The 23393-nt window shown below is 39.9% G+C and overlaps 2 protein-coding genes across 3 annotated transcripts in view; one reads left to right on the top strand and one right to left on the bottom strand.

Moving 5' to 3' along the window:
- The first annotated feature begins 1094 nt into the window (after positions 1–1094).
- MS3_00009730 (uncharacterized protein) lies at positions 1095–21954 on the top strand. 2 transcript variants are annotated; one of them, XM_051218126.1, is made up of 7 exons: positions 1095–1326; positions 5789–7527; positions 8163–8412; positions 10350–10398; positions 16632–17037; positions 18585–19018; positions 20227–21954. In XM_051218126.1, exons 3-7 carry the CDS (start codon positions 8245–8247, stop codon positions 20424–20426), a joined length of 1257 nt encoding a protein of 418 aa, XP_051064565.1. In that variant the 5' UTR covers positions 1095–1326; positions 5789–7527; positions 8163–8244; the 3' UTR covers positions 20427–21954. The 2 variants fall into 2 exon arrangements, with proteins under 2 accessions (XP_051064565.1, XP_051064564.1); XM_051218125.1 differs by lacking the exon at positions 1095–1326 and having other exon boundaries at positions 5789–8412; positions 18585–21954.
- MS3_00011199 (uncharacterized protein) overlaps positions 21949–23393 on the bottom strand; it is a gene marked incomplete at its 5' end in the record, with an annotated part of 88388 nt that continues 86943 nt past the window's right edge. Inside the window, one exon of the mRNA XM_051219605.1 lies at positions 21949–22156. Coding sequence (XP_051064563.1) covers positions 22031–22156 — 126 coding nt within the window. The 3' untranslated portion in view covers positions 21949–22030. The remainder of the gene's footprint in view (positions 22157–23393) is intronic.

Below are 23393 nucleotides of genomic sequence, written 5' to 3'. Positions count from 1 at the left end.
GACGCTACCTTAGATGCCATGAAAGGAGCTCGCTGGTTCTCAACGTTAGACTTAGCATCAGGATATTGGCAAGTGGAAGTCCGACCCCAAGATAGAAAAAAAACTGCATTTGTAGTGCCTAATGGCTTATATGAATTTCAAGTAATGCCTTTCGGGCTAACTAACGCCCCAGCTACCTTTCAACGATTGATGCAGACGGTTCTGCAAGGTCTCGTACCGCACCAGTGCTTAATCTACCTTGACGATATTATTGTATATGGCAGCACGCCAGAACAACATAATGCCAATTTGAAGGCAGTCCTACAACGTATTAGGCAGCATAACCTAAAAGTGAAACCATCTAAATGTCGACTATTGCAAAAAGAAGTGCTTTTCTTAGGGCACCGCATTACAGAAGATGGAGTGGCAACAGATAAAGAAAAGACACGTGTGATTGTTAATTGGCCGCAACCAAAATCACCTGAAGACGTTCGTAGCTTCCTTGGACTAGCTTCTTACTATAGACGCTTCGTACGTGATTTCGCATCATTAGCAGCACCTTTACACCGATTAACCCACAAAGGACGAAAATTTTTATGGACCAGCGAGTGTCAACAGGCGTTCGATGCTTTGAAGGCTCGGTTAACTTCTCCACCTATATTAGCCTTCCCAGATACTTCAGCAGACGGAGGCGAATTTATACTTGATACGGATGCTAGTTCCTCGGCTATTGGAGCAGTTTTATCACAAGTAGCTCGAGATGGACACGAAAGGGTCATTGCGTATGCTAGTCGACGATTAGATAAGAGTGAAGCACGATATTCTACAACACGTCGGGAGATGTTAGCACTAGTAAAATTCTTACAACATTTTCGCCATTATCTGCTGGGCAAACCCTTTCGTGTGCGCACGGATCACCGTGCACTGCAGTGGCTCCGCTCTTTCCGCGAACCAGAAGGGCAAGTGGCACGCTGGCAGGAGAGACTACAAGAGTTCGATTTCACATGCGAGTATCGACCGGGAAATCGACATGCAAATGCGGATGCCCTCTCCCGAATACCGCAGACCACAGATATTATTAACGCAATTCTTAGTACAGCTTCAGAGACAGACTGGCCCTCCCTACAATCAGCAGATCCAGACTTACAGATTGTTTATCAAAGACAGCTACATGGAAATAGTAAGCCATCCATGAGGGAGCTTAAAGATCAATCCGTAACAACTCGTCGTATCTGCACCAAATGGGGTAACTTCAAGCTATATGGTGACACATTATTCCTAATGAATGAATCAAAACAACCCCTACTGATAGTACCGCGAGTGAAAGTTGAGAGTATTGTGGAACAGGTACACCGCGAACTTGGTCATGCGGGAGAACGGAGAACTGAACACGCTGTCCGTCAACGCTTTTGGTGGCCTTCCATACACGAAGATGTAGCTCAGTTTTGCAAGAATTGTAACACGTGCTGCCGTTTTAAATCGCCTCAGCAGACACCCCGTGCACCAGTGACGCCGATGGTGACGACAGGACCACACCAGCGAGTTGGTATAGACATCATGGGACCACTAACTACGACAAAAACGGGAACCGCTACATACTGGTTATGGTGGATTATTTCACTAAATGGTGCGAAGCTGTACCCCTTCCACAGCAAGACGCCCTTACTGTTGCCCGAGCTTTCATCGATCACTGGGTCTCCCGTTATGGTGCCCCTGTCTCACTCCACTCCGACCAAGGTCCATCCTTTGAAAGCCACCTCATTACTGAGATATGCCGGCTATTAGGAATCAAGAAGACACACACCACCGCCTATCACCCAGAAGGTAACGGCCTCGTAGAAAGAACAAACAGAACTATTAAAGCCATCTTGCAGTCGTTTGTCAGCAGATCGTCACCTGAGTTATGGGATGAGGTGCTCCCCAATGCCTTTTAGCATATCGTACGTCGGTACATGGGTCCACGGGATTCTCGCCTGCTATTTTGCTGTTCGGGCACGAACTACGCCTACCAGTAGAGATACAGTCACCCCTGCTGCCCTACGAAGAACAAGAGCATGTTCCGTACATACGTACTCTTCGCAACCGACTAGCTGATGCCCACCGTCTGGTCAACATTAACTTAGGCAAGGCTAGTGGACACCAAAAAGATATATATGATCGTCAAGCACAAGGACCTAGGTATACGGTTGGAGATCGCGTCTGGTTACGCCGCCCAATGACGTCGCTAGGGGTTGCAGTAAATTCCATCAACCCTGGCAAGGCCCCTTTGAAATTGTCCTCATCCGATCGCCCACCACGTTTGTATTGCGTAACATACAACGACCTAAAGACGCTGTGATAACGGTGCACTACAACCAGATAAAACCCGATCGGACGACATTTCCCTTCGATGCTCAACTCGCTGATCCACCGCCGGCCACTAGATTTTACGAAGTACCACCTGAAGGAGGGACAGCATACCCATGCCCAAGATCAGGCACTGAGGACAGTGCCTCATTAGGAGAGGGGGCGATGTAACGGGATTAAAATCATCATGTATGATGTTGTTAATAGATTTTGTTTTCCTTCTATTGCAGGGCAAGCAAGAATAAACGCTTTAGAAGAAGAAGAGCAAGCCCTACACGCACTGAACTTACAGGATGACTCATAAGACCGTTTTGTAAACTAGCTCTCTTTCTGTACAGAACCCGCGGATTTTAATTTTTAAATAAACGTCTATTGGCCTCCATTCCTCGTTCTCTCTGTGGTGTAGAGTGTTCAGTTAACATTGTGTGTGTTGGGCTTTAGGTCTTCCCGTCTTCCAGTGACTGCTGATTACACGTGTTACAACTGGTGGCGGAGGTGAGATGGAAAAACGCGATGAGAACCTAGACGAACCCCCTCTGATTCCAATCAGGGCTACTCCCAGTTCAACCCCACACCAGCCACCACTGCTCGAAACATCATCAGATTACTCCGTTTGGAAATTTAAAGTCACAGCATACCTTCAGAGAGTTCCATTGACCGAGCATTTCAACTACCTTGTTTCCTATCTGAGCGATGAAGCAGTACGCAGGGCTATAGCGAACGGTTTTGCGGCCAGTAACACGCTCTCACAAAACTGGAGAATTCTAGACGACTGTTTTTCCCTGCCCGTAGACACCCAGCAGATGACAATTCAGTTTTTGTCTCGCCACCAGAAACCTCAGGAAAGCCCCATCGACTATTTTCACTCATTACAGCAGCTAGCAACCCAGGCATTCCCTAGCCTGGACATCTTGGGGCGAGAAGAAATTACACGCTCCCGTTTTATTGAGGGACTGCTGCCAGGTGCACTGCGAGAACATCTACTTCGAGTGCCACCGGCTGACACAGCCGACTTGAAACGAACGGCACTTCGGTTGTTGACTGCTGAAAGACTGTCAGTTCCATTGGCGACCTATCGACCAACCGTGATGACTATCGATGAAGCCACCGAACCTAATCTACAAGATAGCTTTCGAAGCGCCGCGGCTATCAGAGAGTTCCCTGACCGGAATAGTAGACGAGGGCAGCCGACTTCCACATGGAACGGACGGTCGTCAAGGGACAACTATCGAGGCCAGCAAACAGAATGCTTCTACTGCAGACGTTTCGGCAAAAATGCCAAGAAATGCGGGCATAACGGCGTGAAAAACTGAGGTAAGCAGTGTCGTTTGCATATATCGTCTTGCTATGTTAAACACTTGTGCCCTGTTACTATTAAGGGTAGAGTGCAAAGTACTGAGATTAATATACTATTAGATACAGGAGCTTCAGTATCCTTGATCAAGGAAGACCTCTTGCAGAAACTTAACCCCAGCACTCAGCGTAAACAATGCTCTTCTACCTTAATTACCGCGAGCGGAGAACCCTTGAAAGCGTGTTCTAAGATAGGGTTAGAGCTGACGATTGACAAGAAGCCTTTTCAACATGAATTCTGGGTTTGCCCCACACTGACTTGTGACATGATTCTCGGGGTCGACTTCATGTTAAAATACCAGGTCTCTATACACATGAATAAGTCAGAAGCGAGTATTGGTGGAGTTGTCGTGCAAATACAACACCATGAAATACCAACTAAGTCCGTAGCCCAGGTGGGAACTGCAGAGATTGTACGTCAGGTACAAGATAACCAATTAATAAGTGAAAAGGACCGTCGAGCTACCATTGACGTACTCCAACGATTTAGCACTGTTTTCTCGGAGAATATCTCTGGAAATCGGACGACCATTGTGCAACATTCCATTGTCACAAGTGACCACATGCCATTACGCCAACCACCTCGCAGAGTCCCGGTGCATTATCAGCCTCATTTAGAATCAATGATAAAAGATATGTTAGAAAAAAGATTATTGTACCATCTTCGTCACCCTGGGCATCGCCAATTGTCTTAGTAAAAGAAGGATTCCTCCCTACGACTGTGTGTAGATTACCGACGCCTTAATGCTATAACTAAGCGTGATTCTTTTCCACTTCCACGGATAGACGCTACCTTAGATGCCATGAAAGGAGCTCGCTGGTTCTCAACGTTAGACTTAGCATCAGGATATTGGCAAGTGGAAGTCCGACCCCAAGATAGAAAAAAACTGCATTTGTAGTGCCTAATGGCTTATATGAATTTCAAGTAATGCCTTTCGGGCTAACTAACGCCCCAGCTACCTTTCAACGATTGATGCAGACGGTTCTGCAAGGTCTCGTACCGCACCAGTGCTTAATCTACCTTGACGATATTATTGTATATGGCAGCACGCCAGAACAACATAATGCCAATTTGAAGGCAGTCCTACAACGTATTAGGCAGCATAACCTAAAAGTGAAACCATCTAAATGTCGACTATTGCAAAAAGAAGTGCTTTTCTTAGGGCACCGCATTACAGAAGATGGAGTGGCAACAGATAAAGAAAAGACACGTGTGATTGTTAATTGGCCGCAACCAAAATCACCTGAAGACGTTCGTAGCTTCCTTGGACTAGCTTCTTACTATAGACGCTTCGTACGTGATTTCGCATCATTAGCAGCACCTTTACACCGATTAACCCACAAAGGACGAAAATTTTTATGGACCAGCGAGTGTCAACAGGCGTTCGATGCTTTGAAGGCTCGGTTAACTTCTCCACCTATATTAGCCTTCCCAGATACTTCAGCAGACGGAGGCGAATTTATACTTGATACGGATGCTAGTTCCTCGGCTATTGGAGCAGTTTTATCACAAGTAGCTCGAGATGGACACGAAAGGGTCATTGCGTATGCTAGTCGACGATTAGATAAGAGTGAAGCACGATATTCTACAACACGTCGGGAGATGTTAGCACTAGTAAAATTCTTACAACATTTTCGCCATTATCTGCTGGGCAAACCCTTTCGTGTGCGCACGGATCACCGTGCACTGCAGTGGCTCCGCTCTTTCCGCGAACCAGAAGGGCAAGTGGCACGCTGGCAGGAGAGACTACAAGAGTTCGATTTCACATGCGAGTATCGACCGGGAAATCGACATGCAAATGCGGATGCCCTCTCCCGAATACCGCAGACCACAGATATTATTAACGCAATTCTTAGTACAGCTTCAGAGACAGACTGGCCCTCCCTACAATCAGCAGATCCAGACTTACAGATTGTTTATCAAAGACAGCTACATGGAAATAGTAAGCCATCCATGAGGGAGCTTAAAGATCAATCCGTAACAACTCGTCGTATCTGCACCAAATGGGGTAACTTCAAGCTATATGGTGACACATTATTCCTAATGAATGAATCAAAACAACCCCTACTGATAGTACCGCGAGTGAAAGTTGAGAGTATTGTGGAACAGGTACACCGCGAACTTGGTCATGCGGGAGAACGGAGAACTGAACACGCTGTCCGTCAACGCTTTTGGTGGCCTTCCATACACGAAGATGTAGCTCAGTTTTGCAAGAATTGTAACACGTGCTGCCGTTTTAAATCGCCTCAGCAGACACCCCGTGCACCAGTGACGCCGATGGTGACGACAGGACCACACCAGCGAGTTGGTATAGACATCATGGGACCACTAACTACGACAAAAAACGGGAACCGCTACATACTGGTTATGGTGGATTATTTCACTAAATGGTGCGAAGCTGTACCCCTTCCACAGCAAGACGCCCTTACTGTTGCCCGAGCTTTCATCGATCACTGGGTCTCCCGTTATGGTGCCCCTGTCTCACTCCACTCCGACCAAGGTCCATCCTTTGAAAGCCACCTCATTACTGAGATATGCCGGCTATTAGGAATCAAGAAGACACACACCACCGCCTATCACCCAGAAGGTAACGGCCTCGTAGAAAGAACAAACAGAACTATTAAAGCCATCTTGCAGTCGTTTGTCAGCAGATCGTCACCTGAGTTATGGGATGAGGTGCTCCCCAATGCCTTTTAGCATATCGTACGTCGGTACATGGGTCCACGGGATTCTCGCCTGCTATTTTGCTGTTCGGGCACGAACTACGCCTACCAGTAGAGATACAGTCACCCCTGCTGCCCTACGAAGAACAAGAGCATGTTCCGTACATACGTACTCTTCGCAACCGACTAGCTGATGCCCACCGTCTGGTCAACATTAACTTAGGCAAGGCTAGTGGACACCAAAAAGATATATATGATCGTCAAGCACAAGGACCTAGGTATACGGTTGGAGATCGCGTCTGGTTACGCCGCCCAATGACGTCGCTAGGGGGTTGCAGTAAATTCCATCAACCCTGGCAAGGCCCCTTTGAAATTGTCCTCATCCGATCGCCCACCACGTTTGTATTGCGTAACATACAACGACCTAAAGACGCTGTGATAACGGTGCACTACAACCAGATAAAACCCGATCGGACGACATTTCCCTTCGATGCTCAACTCGCTGATCCACCGCCGGCCACTAGATTTTACGAAGTACCACCTGAAGGAGGGACAGCATACCCATGCCCAAGATCGGGCACTGAGGACAGTGCCTCATTAGGAGAGGGGGCGATGTAACGGGATTAAAATCATCATGTATGATGTTGTTAATAGATTTTGTTTTCCTTCTATCGCAGGGCAAGCAAGAATAAACGCTTTAGAAGAAGAAGAGCAAGCCCTACACGCACTGAACTTACAGGATGACTCATAAGACCGTTTTGTAAACTAGCTCTCTTTCTGTACAGAACCCGCGGATTTTAATTTTTAAATAAACGTCTATTGGCCTCCATTCCTCGTTCTCTCTGTGGTGTAGAGTGTTCAGTTAACATTGTGTGTGTTGGGCTTTAGGTCTTCCCGTCTTCCAGTGACTGCTGATTACACGTGTTACACAACTGTTACGACTTTACAATCACCACAAACACCATTCTGAGAAAATATATAGGTTGTGTTAGCACATCGTGTTATTGCACCTCCTCCCAGACGTTCACTGACCCTGATTTGTATGCTGTTGTTTTAGATCTCTCCTGTTTCCAAATAAACTCTAACACGTGTTTCGACACAGCCGGTTCAAACATTAAGTTCCCGCGCTCTCTCAACCAATAATAGTTCTCCGATCAGGTGTAAATTCGTACTTACACATACTCGGTAATATATGACTTATTCAGAATTTCAGTAAAATATTGTCTCACTCCTTATGTAACATTGTTCTCACGATAATAGGCACGCACATTTAAGAGATCTAATGATTATTATTAGAAAAACATAACATAATATTTTACCTGTTTAGAACACATTCGTGTTGACTGCTTGCTGAGTAGCGGGTACATGTTTTATGTCTTTCCAAGTACTACCAGTAGACGGCTCATCTAACATACTTCTCCATTGATAGGAATTTGTACGTCTCATCAAATTGCTTCGGGTGTGGAGATAGACCTGTCTGGTCCACCACACGGGGCTTGTTTCCAAAGCCATAACAGTTTTCCCCTATTATTTATCGAAGCTTCCATCCACGACCTGTAAGTAACTGGTCATCTACATTTAATGTTCAAAAGGATGAGTTCTTATTGATATTTGTTTTACCTCACATCTTGTGCACTGTGCAGCTCCTTCCAGTTGTTTGTCGCCTTCAGTGAAATAAAACCTTCAGACCAGACGGATAAGTATTTTCTCAAGTAGGAGTCAGTCACTCAGAACAAATATACTACCTTAATAGCCTGCTACAATCTTGTATATCAGCTAACCATTGATTTGCATTGTTACTTCTGTTTCTTATTTTTTAGACCGTAATACTCTGTCGTTCGAACTTCTAACTTTTAAATATTGGTATTTACCACTGTTACAAGTAATCTATCCGCATGCTGTATGTCTTCAAATGAATTACAATTTGATTGGGTTGCTACTTTCCTCACAGATTTGTCAAAGGATATTGATGCTGAGGTTGTTGGTGAATATATTTGTGGCATATTAAATGTTTCTCATGGTTCGTCAGAATCACGTTCTGAAATAGCGGAGTTACTGTCAGCATACCTTGTGAGTTACAAAATTCCTGTAGATGAACTTGCAGATGTGGGTTTCAGCCAGACATTTTTGTGTTTATGCGGGTTTATAGTAAGAACTTTGTCAACCACTGAATAGACTTATATCTATTAATATCATAATCTCATTAGTGTCTAATATGAACTAAAAGTGTTTAAAATATGGTTTTCTGCAGGAAAATATATTTTATTTGCTTATTTAGACACGTTGGTACAAAGGTGTAATAAAATACGTATGTGTCACACAAATCATGGTATTTGTGTCGTCTGGGATACTGTTCGGGTGCCAAAAACCGACCCAGTTGATTTTCTTGAAGCCACTCCTCAAGCCTTTTAATAAGAGGTATAATCCATAAGAAAGTGAAGCAACGTCAGGAGATGCTGTCCCATGGTAGCTGGTGACCAACAATAGGTTCATACACCATTTAGTCTTCCATGGTCCTGGAGCTCATATGCGCCCATGGTTTGGAATCAGGGTTTTCCAACTCCCCTAGAGGAATCCTCCGTATCCACCCACTCGATTAAAGCACCGGACATTCGCTTTTCGTCCTTTCAATTTCGTGTACGTGTGGCCATATGAGCATTTGGAGAGGTAAAGCTGACTTCCCACCCTCAACCTTGCAAGGGCCTATATTTAAGTGTCGACTCCAACTTGGTTAAGTGGTCATTTGTTAAATCATTTTCACTTGACCAATATCCGATTTTTCGGGATGTAAACACGGAATCCTGTTAGGCACCATGATTCGCACCGAATTTCACTAATATCTTGAAGTTAATGCTTAGCTTTCATCTCTTTCAGTGGTTTTGCTACAACTCGATGTAAATAACGGTTATCTCTGCACTTTCGCAAAATTCGTCGTTTTAAATCTTAATAAAAATACCTGACTAGATGATTTTTCACCAAAGTATTCTGACATTTGATCAAATCTAGGAAACATATTACTGCATAAATATTACTGGTATGTGATACTATTAGAGAGCTAGCCCCAAATTACGGTAAATTAGCTTAAAGACATTATGGTTATTCCAGGTTGATAAACTTTTATTATGACTGGCATCTACTGGACATCGTTTTAGCCTCATCAAAAAATCACATTGGAGAATTGTAGCGATTATTGTCCTACGCTTTGTTATTATTCTAAGACTGTTTTACAATTTTTCCCAGATAATCGTAGTGACTTACACCGCTATCATTCTTTTGTGATCGGTTCCCAAACATTAGTCCATCTGTAACTTATCATAACATTTTTCTCACGCAAAAATTCATAAGCATACTAAACTCAATAGCTAATTACTATGGTTGGAGTTGCAAAGAAGAGACAAATGGCTTAAAATTGTACTTGAAATCACTGGAACATCACACTTTTATTCCTTTCGTTTCCTGTATAAAGATGTTCCTTGTCTGATTCTGACGCTCATATTTTAGAGCACTCTTACTTTAGCTATTCTGAGTCATAATTTTCCGTTTCTACAGTACTATTTGTTGACTATAACATCTATCATTAGATCCAATAACATCTTGTAAATGACAGGTTTCAAACTATGAACCAAAAGTTTTCAACTTTAGACTAGTAGATATTTCTCCAATTCTAATTAAAGGATTCGTAATTAATAATATAGGTTGAAGCAATAGTCCGTTGCTTCATGCTTTAGTCTAACCACCTTTAGCCTTTTTACATATTCTTATATTAGCCAATATAGCGAATCGTGCTTTTAAGTAGCGAATACTTTGGTAGTATATGCTACATGTTAGTCTTGCTTATTTAGGTGTTCACATAGTATCCATCTCAGTGTTAAACTAATAATTCTTTAATTAATAATTCTCACTGCTATCATTTCATATTTGTTGGCTGGTGCTGTAATATCATAATATATGTAGCTTGTCTATGGTATAAATTATTTGTGTTAACAGTGTTTTGTATTACTTTACAGCCTTCTGAAAAATCAAAGTATGCTGCTACTGAGATTATATCAAAATATGGTATGTTTTGTTTGTGTGTGTGTATGTTCATCGTAATCATCGTTTATGTAGATGCGAGTCAGTATAGTTTTTGTATTAAAACAGTACAAAATTGTCCCTTTTCAAAATAATTTGTGTTGAATGAAATTCACAGGTGTCATATCACGAAACTGATAGAAGTGGCATATTTTCATTTATTCACTATCTTTCAAATCTCCAGCTAAGTGTTATAATTAACTTCCCATCTTTCAATCTCTCATCTGTTCCTCTTGGACTGTGTATTTCTTTTGTGTAGGTTGCATTTCCTTTGCTTCGAATTTTGTTACTTTTATGTGTACTGACCTGCCAGGTTCTATCTTTCGCATGATTAATTGATTGTGCCCATGGGATGTGATATGCGCTAATTCGAAATAGTGGCACATTCAGACTAGGTCCTACGTCGATGGTGGTTTATTATTTAGCTGATGGGACTCTAACAATAGTCGCTTGTGAATATTAATAGGGAGACACTAAAAATAAGATGATTTAGAAATATTTATGGCTTCCTTTATTTTGAAGTATTACTTGTCAGCACTATTCACAACCGGTCACTAATATCTTATGAATCGTTCAAATAGTTAGAAAGATTAACTCTTCACAAAGTTATCTCATACTTGTAATAGTTGTTTATGAATGCATCATCAGCGATCAAAAGCGTTTTCTTTGATTAACATCTTCGCAGTGTCACTGCCTTGAAACATCGGCTTTGGTGGCTTGGACATGTACTACGAATGTCGTTCCAGTGAGTCGCACATAGTAGATTATTTACCGACGTTGACTAGTTGGAAAAGCGGAGAGGTGGTGTGGTATTTGTACGAACTAATGATTCCTTTGTACTTAATGGCCCGCTGATTACGAATTCTAAATATAATACGTTCATTTGTGCTCATCTAGCCCTACTTGCTGTAAACCGCACTATTTCGGGAATTCCTAGTTAGTACGTTAACTCGAATACTTCTAATTATCATAGGTGGTCAGCGTCGTGGTATAAAAGAAAGCTGTAAAGAACTAGCATCTGCCTATTCTTCACGACTCCGCCACCGGGATTCTAGATACAGTGCAACAGTCAGTCAGCCAGCCAGCCATTAACAACGTAGAACTTCGTACGTACGTACATCAGTTCGAGTTGCCACACCACATTAGCACAGAGATGCAGTGGTCGATTCAAATCCCGTAGTCGTAGAGGTAATAAGAGTATAAGCAGTAATCAGGAAAATTAGTGTTTGGAGATGTTATTTAAAGAGTATAATACAGTGAAATAAATTTGGGAAGAGAAAAAAAGAGACAAGGAGGAATAAGGAGATCAGAATTTGGGAGAACACAAGGAGTGGATGCACCTGCGCCATTGCAAACGATTTTGAGCCATGTCATTCAGGGTCTCTAACCATCGGTTGCTATCATCTTGCGGTCCCCAACCAGGTAGTCTACACCTACCAACATGACTCAGACCACTTGTCAGTGACTTCATGGACTTGTGCCATGTTTTGGTCTGGCCGCCCCTAGCTTTCTTCCAACCTACTCCTATACCACTGAACATCGCACGTCGAGGCAGTCGGTCGTTGGGCATACGTAACACGTGTCCCAGCCATCTCAACTGACGATGTTTCACTACTTCGTCAATTGATTTGCCATCCTTACCTAGTACCCGTTTCCTAACAACTGCGTTACTTACTCGATAGTCCCAGGATATACGAGCAATATTTCGAAGACACCTATGATCAAATACTAGTAACCTACGAATATCCTCTACTCTTAACGCTCATGTTTCACTGCCATAAAGTAGGACGAAACGAACTGCTGAGCAGTAAACACGTCCTTTGGTTGATAGACGGATATCTCGCCTACGCCATAAATGACGCAAGTTGGCAAAAGCTAGTCGAGCCTTCTGTATCCGTGCTGAGATTTCGTCACACACCAGACCACAAGGGCTGATGAGACTTCCAAGATAAGTGAAGCGATCGACACGCTCAATTACTTCACTCACTATCGTTAGTTCGGGTGTCAATACAACCCAATCCTGAAGCAACATTTTGCATTTCGAAGGGAGGATCGCATCCCGAACATGCTTGCATTGTTGCTTAGAGTGGTCAGAATGCATTTTGTCAGCGTCTTCACCAAATAGAACTATGTCATCGGCATATTCCAAGTCAACAAGTGAACCTCCCGGTAGGAGTTCAACCCTTGGAAATCTAGACGAGGAAAGTGTTATCTCTAAAAGTACGTCGACGACAAAGTTGAACAAGAATGGAGAGAGTGGGCAGCCCTGACAAACATCACTTGAGGTAATCAATTCTGATGACAGTTCGCCATAAGCTCTCAGTGCAACATAGTGGCTTGAAATGTCAGAGATAGTCAGTGGTGGTCGTGCTGTGATTTTTTTTCAATTCATATAGGTGATAGTAACCTCTGGTTGTATTTTTCCTAACTGAACTGCTTTTTCCATTTATATTATTATCATTAGTCTGATTCACTTATTTTTATCCATTTATTTTATTTAAAAAAGCGTTTACTATACTCGCTTTCCTTTTATCGTTTTACAGTCTAATTTAATTATCGCGTAATGCTTACATATTTTGGTACCACTTTATACCAATATTTATGTGTTTAAATAAATAGGTAGATAAGTCTCATACAGTTTTACTCTTAATTGTTATAAATGATAGGGAATTATTTTAGACAAGTATTTAATCCTCTTCATGTAAGTTAATCCTCATAAACACTCATCAGTTGATTGTATACAACATAGATGTTTTTCATATGACTTAGATTTAAACGTTTATATACTCTCTATTCTTTCGAAAACATATAGATTGTCTTGTCCTTATTTCTTTGTCGGATCAAATGGAATTATATTGTCAATATGGAATTGTAAAGATTGTTGAATCTTATTGAAATCATGAACCGATCTAAGTTAGAAAACCACTGGAAACACTGAATGGCTGTTTCATTCTAGTATGAGACTACTCAGCACTGCGCGTCCACGACCTTGCAACTGAGAATCAAGTCCAGGACGTTCGGTTTCACGCGCAAACACTTAACCTATACACTACAGAGCCGGAGTCCAGTGGTGTATTTATTATTATTTATTTGAACACATAAATATTGGTACAAAGGGGCACCGAATACATATGCGCCACACAAGTCACTTGATTTGTGTGTGGGCTGTGATACCGCCCAGGTGCGCAGACCGAAGCAGGTGGTTTTTATTAGGGGTTACACCCGGAACCTTGCACCTAGAGGCCTGATCCACAAGTCAGTGGAGCAACGTCAGGACGTGTAGTCCCATGGTAGCCAGTGACCGACAATTGGTTCATACGCCACTTGTTCCCCCAGGATCCTGGAGCCCATGTGCACCACTGGTTTGGAATCAAGGTTTTTCAGCTCCTCTAGGTGGACCCTCCGTGTCCACCAACACTATTAAAGCATCGAATATTCGCTTTTCGCCCTATTAATTTCTGAAACAACACCCTTGGCTCGAGAAGGCACTGAGTAGGACTTCCCTTTGAGTAGCTGTATACGCGTGGCCATGTGAGAGCATTTCGAGAGGTTGAGCTGACTCTCTCCACCTTCGGCCATACCAGGGCATTTCGGGTGTAAGTCTAACTTCAATGAGTTACAAATGGATAAAGACGTAAAAAGTTAAAAGAATAATGCTCACGAATGTAATTGCTGTAGAGTAACTGTGCTTAGTATCTAAACATACTGATTCTACCAGGAATAATCAAAATAAGAGTATTCACACATTGTATATTTATCAAAGAAAGTAAGAACTAAGATTTAAGCAGAATAACATAAATTCATTTGATTTTGTTTAATTTTCATCAATTACTTACAACTTGTATTATTTAAGAAAAGATCATCCTTATAAAATGGATTAAAATTAATGATACAAATGGGTTCATTTGAAAACTTTTATGATCACATATCATCAATAGAGTAATACATAAATCAATTTAATAGATTAAATAAAGTATCGTAAGATGGTTGAGAAGATTTTTTTTAGCTCAGATATCATATATCTGTATCTATGTGATAGAAAACCATTCTACGTCAATAATAATAATAAAAAAAACACGAGTAGTTACGTAATGAAGAACAATAATTATAAGTAAGAATAAACAAAGTTCATTTATCAGAAGGGGTTTGTGAAGATTTTACAAATTTCACTGGTTGAAATCATGAGTGAATTGGAACTAGACTACCATGGAAAACCTGGAAGCACTGGACAGCCGTTTCGTCCTAGTGTGGGACTCCTCAGAAGTACGCATCCACGATCCCGCACCCCGCGAGGTTCGTACCCATGACCTATCAGTCTCGCGCCATGCGCTTAACCAACTAGACCACTGAGCTGGCCGGTATCCAATGGTTTTAATATCTAACTTCAACCAATCCACGAAGTTGCGCTATATATATATATATATATATATATATATATATATATATATATATATATAGTTGAAAGGTGTTAAATAATTTTTGTGATATATTAAAGAAATTTCTGCACAGATTCAGAAAGCTTGTTTAATTTTTGCCTATTTACGTCACCTATGACAAAGGTGAGATATCTGTCTATCAATAAAAGAACAAGTATATTGTGCTGCAGTTCGTTATGTTTTACTTTAAGGCTGCGAAACGTGTCCATTAAGTGTAGGAGGTACTCTTGAATTACTAGTATTTGATCACAGATGTCTTAGAAATATTGCCAGGGTCTATTGGGATCACCGGGTATGTAATAGTAAGGTTAGACACAGGGTATTAGGGAATGATGATGGTAAATCGGTTGATGAAGTTGTGAATCTTCATCGACTGAGATAGTTGGGCCACGTGTTACGTATGCCTGAACACCGATTACCACGACGCTCAATGCTGATTAGTGTTGGGGATGGTTGGAAGAAAGTTAGGGGTGGTCAAACCAAAACGTGGCATCAGTCCATAATCACCAACTTCTGGTCTGAACCATGTTGGAAGATGCAGATTACTTGGTCGGGGTCCTTGTGACTATCTTAGAAAATGTTTGGAGACTCTGCATGACGGCTAGGTGTAGGTGTATGCACTCTTTGTCTTCCCTTAAACCGTGAAATTAAAATTGTTTTATGTCTTTCTTTCTGTACTATATCCTTATATGCAATCTTTCTTTTATATATTAACGTCATTGAATTAACTGCTTCTATGAATCTGGTGTTCATCTTACTGTGCTAATGAGGTATGGCAACTTGGACCGATGCATATATGTGCCTGATCCTACGTTGTAGTTGACTGACTGATGAAGAAATGTTTGTGTCACTGTGTAAGTGAACAACCGTCTCCTTAACACATAAATTAGGTTTCTGACGCCTGATAATAATGGGTTTAGGAAAATTCAAATGACTGGAGCTTGACTGCTGATAAATTACCATGGAAGACTTCAGCGTATCGACCTGATACTCTATGTCTAAGAGATCTTTAGTAGTTGCATTATATATATATCTTGTTCAGAGCCTTTTTGGAATATGTTTAAAAAACCTGACACGTGCCCTCCTTTATGTTCGGCTAATATGGCTACTTTAGTGCGTACATGTACATTTACAGACAAAGTTGTTGGTAACATGAAAGGGGTACTTGCCAACTTGTTGTTGAACTATTGAACACGTTTTATGCAGGGTTAATAGTTTGGATGTAGCGTAGGTGTTGGTTAGTGCAAAGTAAAGCATCCTGTTGATTATGCTTGTGACGTTATCCCTTTTGAAGTTCAGATGGCTAGACATTTGTTTTTTATTCACTGTATCTACATCTGACTTTTTGTCTTTATTTTTTCTATTACTTATCAATGGATTTCTGTAAGTAGTAGTTGCTTTTTCAATATTCATCAAATCTTACAGTTTGTCAATGGCAACAGTATGTAATACACGTTCTAGCCATCTCGGTTGGTGATTTTACAACTTCATCAACCACTGTACCACCTTTAATAGGTACCCTATGCTTTACCTCAACACTGCCCACTTGGTCATTCCACGAAACCCAATCAATGCGTTTAGGGCACCTATGGTCAAAAGCTAGTAGCTTACTCATGTCCTCTGCTTTCAAACCCATGTTTCACAACCATACAGATTGCATGTGGGAGAATTTTTATTTCTGTTAATGAAACTGAAGTTGCTTAAATCACTTGATAATTTTAAAGTTTCCATTCTTTGTATGATCTGTAGTCTTGAGACTAAGTTTCTTTTATATCCTTAAAGATAGAATCGTATTGGGCAAAGATAAAGTTGAATCATCATTGTCATCTACAAATGATATTCAATCTGTTGAAGATCAAATGCGTAATTTAATGCAAGCTGATTGTATGCGTATCGTTGAAACTAAGAAATCAGATCATCATTCTGATCGAGATCCATACACTCAAGCAATTTTACGTTCATCTGGTGTATCTGCTTATCAAAAGAATTCAGATGAAGAACGTGAATTGGAAGTGGCAATGGCTAATTCGGAATTTATCAATAAGAATCGTTCAAATCCAACTGTTGGTGCATTGACAACTGGTTCCAGTTCAAATGGATTTGTTGAAGTTGGCATCGGCGATGATAGTGAGGATGAATCCGACACTGATTTGGAAGATATTGAAAGTTTCTGTGAATATGGAAGAAAGTAAGTTGTTTTCTTGTTAGTCACTTTTGTTTACCTGAAGTGATATTACTCATAATGTACTGTTAGAATTTCATGATAACATATTGTATCCTTCCGTAGATCCTGAGTTTCAAAACTCTGTCATAAATTTTATTTCGTGAGCAATTTCTAGATCAAGTCATTTTCATCCCTAGTCTTCTTTTACTATCACTGATTCTACTACTACTACTACTGCTCCAAGATTCTTTCTGATAATTTCATCTCGTTGTGCTAATGTGGTGTAACAACTTAAACTGATGCATATGTAAGAGCAGTAAGCCAATGGTTGAGACATTTAACTTTCAACCACAAAGTTACAAGTTCAAATCCCACTCTACCTACTTTGGTTTGAGCAACTGAGTAGTATTATTAGCCTTCACGTTTAAATGATAGCCCAAAGTCAGTTACTCTAACGTATATGCTACTTGGCGAATGAACTGAATAAAGTATACACATATATACCAGGTTCCTCGTTGTCTCTGACTGATATTATATTGTTTTATGGGATATTACTACTAACCCTTTTTTTCTTCTATCTTTCCTATTGAGACAATTAAATAAAATATATCCGACATTAAGGAAACATTTTCATTCAATAATATTTTCGTTTTAACAATCGATTGGTTTATCACAATCAGTAAATCAGTTCAGAATAATAATGATAATAGTAATAATAATAATAATAATAATGGCAAGAATAGTAGTTATTCAATCAATCATAGTCGATTTAGGATCTGGTTTGTATGTACATATGTACATCAGTTCAAGATACCACACTACGTCAGCATAAGAAGATAAAATTAACATGATAAATGGTTAAGAACTGGAAATAATAGCGGTATCAGTGATAGTGAGAAATAGTTAAATGCAGTTAAGGTGGTTCAAAAATGACAGAATGAATTCATAGGACAAGTTTAAAAGAAAGCAAAGTATTAATCATATCTGTATCACTGTGACCGACTTTAGAACATAGTACCTAATTTCTCCTAACCAGAATCATTACATAGGCCACAACCAGATAGTTTGCATTTACGAATACGGCTATGTTTTGATTTGATCATCCCTAGCTTCTAGCCTATTTCATACACCAACTAAAATTGAGTATCCTAATAGATGATGGTGATGATCAAAGGTGCATAATGCATATGTTCTCAACACCGCAATTGATGAGAACAAGAGCAGTAATAATAAGTAAACAATTATGACATATCGTAGTGACTTTTCTCTCAGTGGATAATTTCTGGAAGATAATATGTCTCATTTATTGTCATTTACATGCACGCCCAACAATATGAGGTAGATTGAGTTCAAATACGTTACTCAAGTTTTGTGCATACAGTTAAACAAAAACGCGTACACACGGGGGGTAAATTAATGACTATGGTAGTTTGTGCCAATTCAAAATGGTCCAACATTCGTTTTCCATAGTAGCAAAACACCACCATGGTATGGAATTGTTCACGAGCTTGGATATTTTATAAGGTGATTCAACATAGTGTTGTGTTTTTTTTTCTTCTGTTTTTTTTCAGGGATGATGTGAAACCTGGTACAGTTGAAGGTGCTCTGTCTATCTTAACTTCACTCACATCATCACAGTCATGTGGGCTGAGTATATCCAACACTTCTCAAAATCCCATCCTAGTCAAGGAGACATCATCTCGATCATCATCAATGAGCATACGTAATTCTCATTCATCACATCTAGTCGATAAATCAACTAGTCAGTCTCAGAGAATCTCTTCAACACGTCAAAAACAGTCTAAAAAGTGCCCTCCTCCATCCAAACATATTGCAAGAATTGGTGCACAAGCTGAAGCCAAACAAAAACACAATACCAATTCGAAAGCTTCACTCATTTCAAGTTTGGATAACGCAGATCCTAAGGTGTCTCGTTGTAAACGTGAAGATATGGAGGCATTTTTATTCACAGACTCGGATATTCACCCAGAACCTATTAATGAAGGTCAGTCATTCAGTTAAGAGACCTTTCAGTGACCTTTTCGATTCATGAGAACAATGTCAGTAATTTGTTGTGTGATTGATAATGAAGGAAGAATGCTTTCTATCATTACTTATAGCTTTTGAATGTATCCAGTGTAAACACAAGTGTATTTTAGTGCACATCTATGTTATGTATGAGTATAAATTTAGTTGATCTCATGTCTTCTTCAACTTAATGGTTGTCATATTTAAATTTCTGTTACTGTGTTTCAACAATTACGGAATACCATTCCACTTCTTCAGTTTGGTCAGCCATATACAGTGTTCTTGATTGACTTCCAAAGCAAACTCTTAAAATATGGGTATATGTATACACATGTATGTGATTTGCCGAGTAATTTTGTTAATTTTGTTAAAAGTAACTGTCTAAGCAGTTTTTCAGTAAAAGTTAGTATCAAGATTATATCTCTCAGACGAAGTAATACAAACACTAGAGATATTGAATGAAGGGCGTTGCAAAGTAACATATTTTTCCTAAGTTTTGATCTGCGACCCCTTAATGAGTGAAACTCAGTGCTTAAGTCATTGTACCACACAGTTATAGTATATTTGGATTGTAGCTAACAGCATAATTTAAAATACAGATTTCGTTGTATTTGGGACTCGTCGGGCGGAAGCATTCGCATTCCAGAGTTGATTTCCATACAGAGACTCAAGCCAAGCCCAATATCTTTCATTTTAAATACCAACATATTGTCCACTGAACTACTGAATCTATATTGCTACTGACTTGCTTCACGAGTGCAGTTTTTTTGTGAGAGTTAGAATTATCTTGTTGTTGACGTTTAAGGCCGAGTTCTTTCTTTGGGATATGTGTGTCCTAAGCAAGTGTCTCGATAAGTCATTATCTTTTGTATCGATAAATACTGGGTCCAAGTATAAATGTGGACGTCAGTACTGAAGCGCAGACACATCCAAGTGGGTCCCGTATGAGACGATAAACTTGTTCTGAGTTTCCTTAGACTATAGGTTCATTTTTCATGAAGCTCTTAGGTCGTGGGTTCTGTCATTTGCAGGTTTCTGATTGTTGAGCCACAAAATTAGATGAAACGTTTTTCGTGTGCTTCGAAAATGCTTTTTTTCTAATTACACACTTCATTTGTTATATCGGGTTTGATGTGTCCATAATCCTAACATCGTTGTTTTCTATTTCACGCTTTCTCAAACAAGATATTGTTCTACCTGAAGGTGGACGTAATCGTGAACGTGTTATAGAATGTGAAGTGAATTTTCGAAAGGCAGCCTCTCTAAATGCTGCTAAACAACGTCAGGAGAACCTTGAACAACGTAAACATCAACTAGAAAAAGCTGAACAACGTCGTCAGACAGCAAACAGAAAAGCTCAGAAAGTTGAAAGACGCAGATTATAAAGTCTCCATCTGTGATTCTTACTAACTGACAAAAGTTTGAGGAAGTGATATTTATGTATTTGACAATGTTGAATAGCTTTTGACAATCTGAGTTTGTTTTTCTATCCTGCTTTATCTCTTCTTCAATGATTTATCCTTAGTCGAGTCTATATTTATCATATTGTCTTGTTTTGAACTGATTGTGTGTGTGTATATATGTGATAATACTGTATATATCTATTGTATGTATATGAAGGCTTCTTTTTTGTCTACCCCGTAATTTTGACTTACTAACTGACCAACCAATTTAATGAACTGAATTAATGTGTTTGTGAAATAAATGTATCAAAAGTGTTCGGTTTAATTATGTTTTTAAAACTATGGTAAACAATGAACAATTAGCATAAGGTGTTTATGGCTTTTCAAGATCCTCGAACACATGTCGCATTACTTTCATGGTATCACCAGTAACTATGGTCAGTCCTTCGGGGATACTGATGATCGACAAACAGTCGCTGAGTATCCGTAACGTGTACGAGCCAAAGAATGTATATATGCTATGATTTAATCACATTACAATTTTTCCGATTAAATCTTCCTATTCATTTCAGTCTTCTCATTTTTATAGTGGATTTGGTACAAACCGTAATAAGTGTTTTTCTTTTATTTAAATACATAAACATTGGTACAAGGAGGCACCAAATATACATGCGCCACATAAATCATCGGATTTGTGTGAGGACTGGGATTCTCTCCGGGTGTGTGAACCGAAACAGGTGGTTTTCTTAGGGGGGCACACCCGGAGCCTTTGACCTAAAGGTCTGATCCACAAGGTAGTGAAGCAACGTAAGGAGATGTAATATTATGATAGCCGGTGACCAACGGTTGGTTCATATGCCATTTATTCACTCAGGATCGTGTAGCCCATGTGCACCATTTGTTTGGAATAAGGGTTTTCCAACTCCCTTAGGTGGATGTTCCATATCCACCAACCCGGTTAAAGCGCCGGATATTCGCTTTTTGTCCTCTCAACTTCGTAAACAGCACCCCTACTGTGAGAAGGCAATGAGTAGGACTTCCCTTGGAGTGATTGTATGCACATGGCCATATGAGAGTATTTTGTGAGGGAAAGCTGACTCTCCCCACTCTCGACCATACCAGGGCATTTGGAGGACATAAGTGTATATTATAATAGGTGTATGCACTCTTTGTCTTCCCTTAAACCGTGAGATTAAAATTACTTTATACCTTTCTTTCTACTAATTAATTATTTCTTTCTGCATTATATCCTTATACACAATCTTTCTTTTATATATTACCACCACTGAATTAACTAATTCTATGCATGCGATGTTCATTTTGTTGTGCTAATGACGTATGACAATTTGTACTGATGCATATCTGTATGTACCTAATCCTACATTGTAGCTGACTGAATCATATATTATAGTTGAATCGAATTGCAGAACATAATCAGTGCAGAATTTAACTATATTCTAAGTGATCTCCTTTTAACTTGATAAGGAAAAGAACTTTCCAAGTCGAAAATATACTGAGTATATATATGTATAATGGTATACAAGAATATGTGAACAAATGTATAATCATTATTTTATATGATTCAATTAAGTTTTATTAAAAAGATTTACATTTTCTATCCATTGTTGTTTATGTTTATCATTATCTTTCATTGCATGAGTAAATTCCATTTCTATTAATTCTAATAAATTTTGAGTAAATAAACGAAACTCCTATATTATGACATCAACAATAATGAAATAAAAGAAAAAAACAAAAAAGAAAACAGTAAGACATTTTACATAGAGTTAATTTGTATGATACAAAGCATTAAAGAAAAAAAAATACAAAACAACAACAACTCAGCAATCATTAGATGAGTGGGTCTCTTATTCGTGTTCTAGATTCTTCAGAACAGTATGTACGCACACACACATACGATTATCTAGTCTTAATCGATATCACTTGATATTTATTCTATTTAAACATAAAAACATTGGTACAAGAAGGCATGAAATATATATGCGCCACACAAGTCAAATGATTTGTGTGACTGTTTGGATACTGCTCGGGTGCTCAAACCGAAACAGGTGGTCCTTTGATCTAGAGATCCGGTCCACAAGGCCAGTGGAACAACGTTCGGAGATGCAATTCCACGGCAGTCGATGATCAACGATAGGTTCATACGCCATTTGTTCCCTCAGGATCTTGGAGCTCATTGTTGGATTGATCCAGAAAACTCGCAAAAGCCAAGTAAGGCTCAGGAAACACTAAGAAGCATTTTATCCCATCAGTGTTCACTTGAAGTTTAGCCAGAAACATCAAGAAAGTTAAGTCACATGTATAGTTTCTGATTGGCTGATTTACTATGTTCAGTAGCATTCCAGAATTTTCGGGAAACCCAAGGACATCTAAAATATTGTAAAAACCCTATATTTTGTGTACTAAAACGAACCTTTGGGGTAAAGTACTTCTTACATATTTTGCGCCTTTTCTCTCGTGTCCAGGTCGCTGTGTAGTTCTAGCTTGGGGGGTTACAAGAATAGCTAAGGACCGAATATAGCGTTCAATTAGCAAGACTTATAACCCAGGAGTACTATTGGTTTGTAATGATGGTTTCCTAACTCCTCTAAGTGGATTCACCGTACTCAAAAGCCCTGTTAAAGTACCGGACATTCGCCTTTTGACCTGTCAATTTCGTAAACAACACCCGTGGTGCGAGAAGGCATTGAATAGGATTATCCCGGCAGTGGTTGTATGTACGTGGCCATGTGAGAGCATTTCGAAAGGGAGAGCTGACTCTCCCTACTCTCGGCCGTACTAAGGCATTTGAAGGCTTAGAGTTATTTAAATTTCTATAAGTAACTTTATTTCAATCTGATTTTTATATTTAATAAGAAATGGTATTCATTAAAGATCATCTCTGTTTTTTTTGTCTCATTTCATACTATGTGGTCTGAAACAGCATAA

Source organism: Schistosoma haematobium, chromosome 7, assembly GCF_000699445.3.
Source record: "Schistosoma haematobium chromosome 7, whole genome shotgun sequence".
Classification (NCBI taxonomy): Eukaryota; Metazoa; Platyhelminthes; class Trematoda; order Strigeidida; family Schistosomatidae; genus Schistosoma; species Schistosoma haematobium.
Note: the sequence above shows the minus strand (reverse complement) of the source record. Positions and strands in the feature narration are given on the sequence as shown.